At 38.1% G+C, this 1,206-nt stretch overlaps 1 protein-coding gene across 1 annotated transcript; it reads right to left on the bottom strand.

Moving 5' to 3' along the window:
• Positions 1-490: 490 nt before the first annotated feature.
• LOC133834422 (uncharacterized mitochondrial protein AtMg00810-like) lies at positions 491-889 on the bottom strand. Its single transcript, XM_062264034.1, has 2 exons — positions 767-889; positions 491-718 (listed from the first exon to the last, which is right to left on the bottom strand). The coding sequence occupies exons 1-2, from the start codon at positions 887-889 to the stop codon at positions 491-493; spliced, it is 351 nt and encodes a 116-aa protein (XP_062120018.1).
• Between the last annotated feature and the right edge of the window lie 317 nt (positions 890-1,206).

Raw genomic sequence — 1,206 nt, 5'->3', positions numbered from 1 at the left:
TTCTTAGACAAAGAACCAACTGAGTTGTTATAATTGAAATAACACAACAGCTAACAAACTAACCACAAGTAACAAATTAGCAAAATACAAGTGATTAGCCTAACATAATTAACTGAGAATATAAGTGACATCTCTAACACCCCCCCCCCCCCCCCCTCAAACTGAGTGTGTTTGCAGAGAACACTCTAATTTTGTCACACAATAACAGGAATTTGGTGCAAGATAAGGCCTTCGTAAAAGTGTCTGCCACTTGGTCTTGTGTTGGAACGTGCTTAACTAAAAGTTGCTTGCTAAGTATGCATTCACGAACAAAATAGAGATAAAGTTCTATATGCTTTGTCTGAGCGTGTAGAACTAGATTAGAAGACATGAGTATAGTACTTTGATTATCACACCAAAGTGTTGGTAAGGCAGTGGAAGGTACTCTGAGTTCAGTGAGCAATGATTGAATCCAAATGACTTATGCAGCTGCATTTGCCAAGCTTCTGTATTAAGCTTCAGTACTAGACCTCGAAACAGTCCTTTGTTTTCTAGATCCCCAAGAAATCAAATTATCACCAAGATAGATGCAAAACCCAGAAATAGACCTTCTATCATCTGGGCCAGATGTCCAATCAGCATCTGCAAAACCAGTGATGTTCAGGTGAGAAGGTTTAGTGAGAGTAAGGCCATAGTCTAAGGTTCCTTTGAGATAACGAAGGATCTTCTTGAATGTTTTCTAATGTGATTCCAAAGGGGTCTGCATAAACTAAGACACTTTATTAACTGCATATGAAATCTCTGGTCTGGTGCTGGTCACATACTGAAGCACTCCAACTATGCTTCTGTAAATGTAAGGTTCAGGCAAGGGATCACTGCCAATAGATGTCATCTTTTCACCTCCAGCCATAGGTGTCGGCAGGGGATTTGAATGTTGCATATATGTGTGAGCTAGCAAGTAAATGATATATTTTCTTTGACCCAAGTGTAGACCATTTGCAGTATGCTGAACCTGTATACCCAAAAAATAATCAACCTCTCCCAAGTCCATTAAGGCAAAAGCTGCATTTATCGTCTGAATAACACTACACCAAATACCCCTTTTAATAACATATGAATATAAGATTGCTCAAAAAGTATTATGATAGTTAAAATAATAAGTGGCAAAGTAAAAATAAAAAATGGCGGTATTTTTTGGGAGCCCATGCTATATTGGTCTCTAATTAT

The sequence above is a fragment of the Humulus lupulus genome, chromosome 1, assembly GCF_963169125.1.
Source record: "Humulus lupulus chromosome 1, drHumLupu1.1, whole genome shotgun sequence".
In the NCBI taxonomy this organism is placed as follows: domain Eukaryota; kingdom Viridiplantae; phylum Streptophyta; class Magnoliopsida; order Rosales; family Cannabaceae; genus Humulus; species Humulus lupulus.
The sequence above is the reverse complement of the archived record's forward strand: the minus strand, read 5'-3'. Positions and strand labels throughout refer to the sequence as shown.

Coding starts and splice junctions, on each gene's coding strand:
- LOC133834422 (XM_062264034.1), bottom strand. CDS start 889: ATGGCTGGAGGTGAAAAGATGACATCTATTGGCAGTGATCCCTTGCCT. Junction 719..766: donor GACCAGAGATTTCATATGCA/GTTAATAAAGTG, acceptor GAATCACATTAG/AAAACATTCAAGAAGATCCT.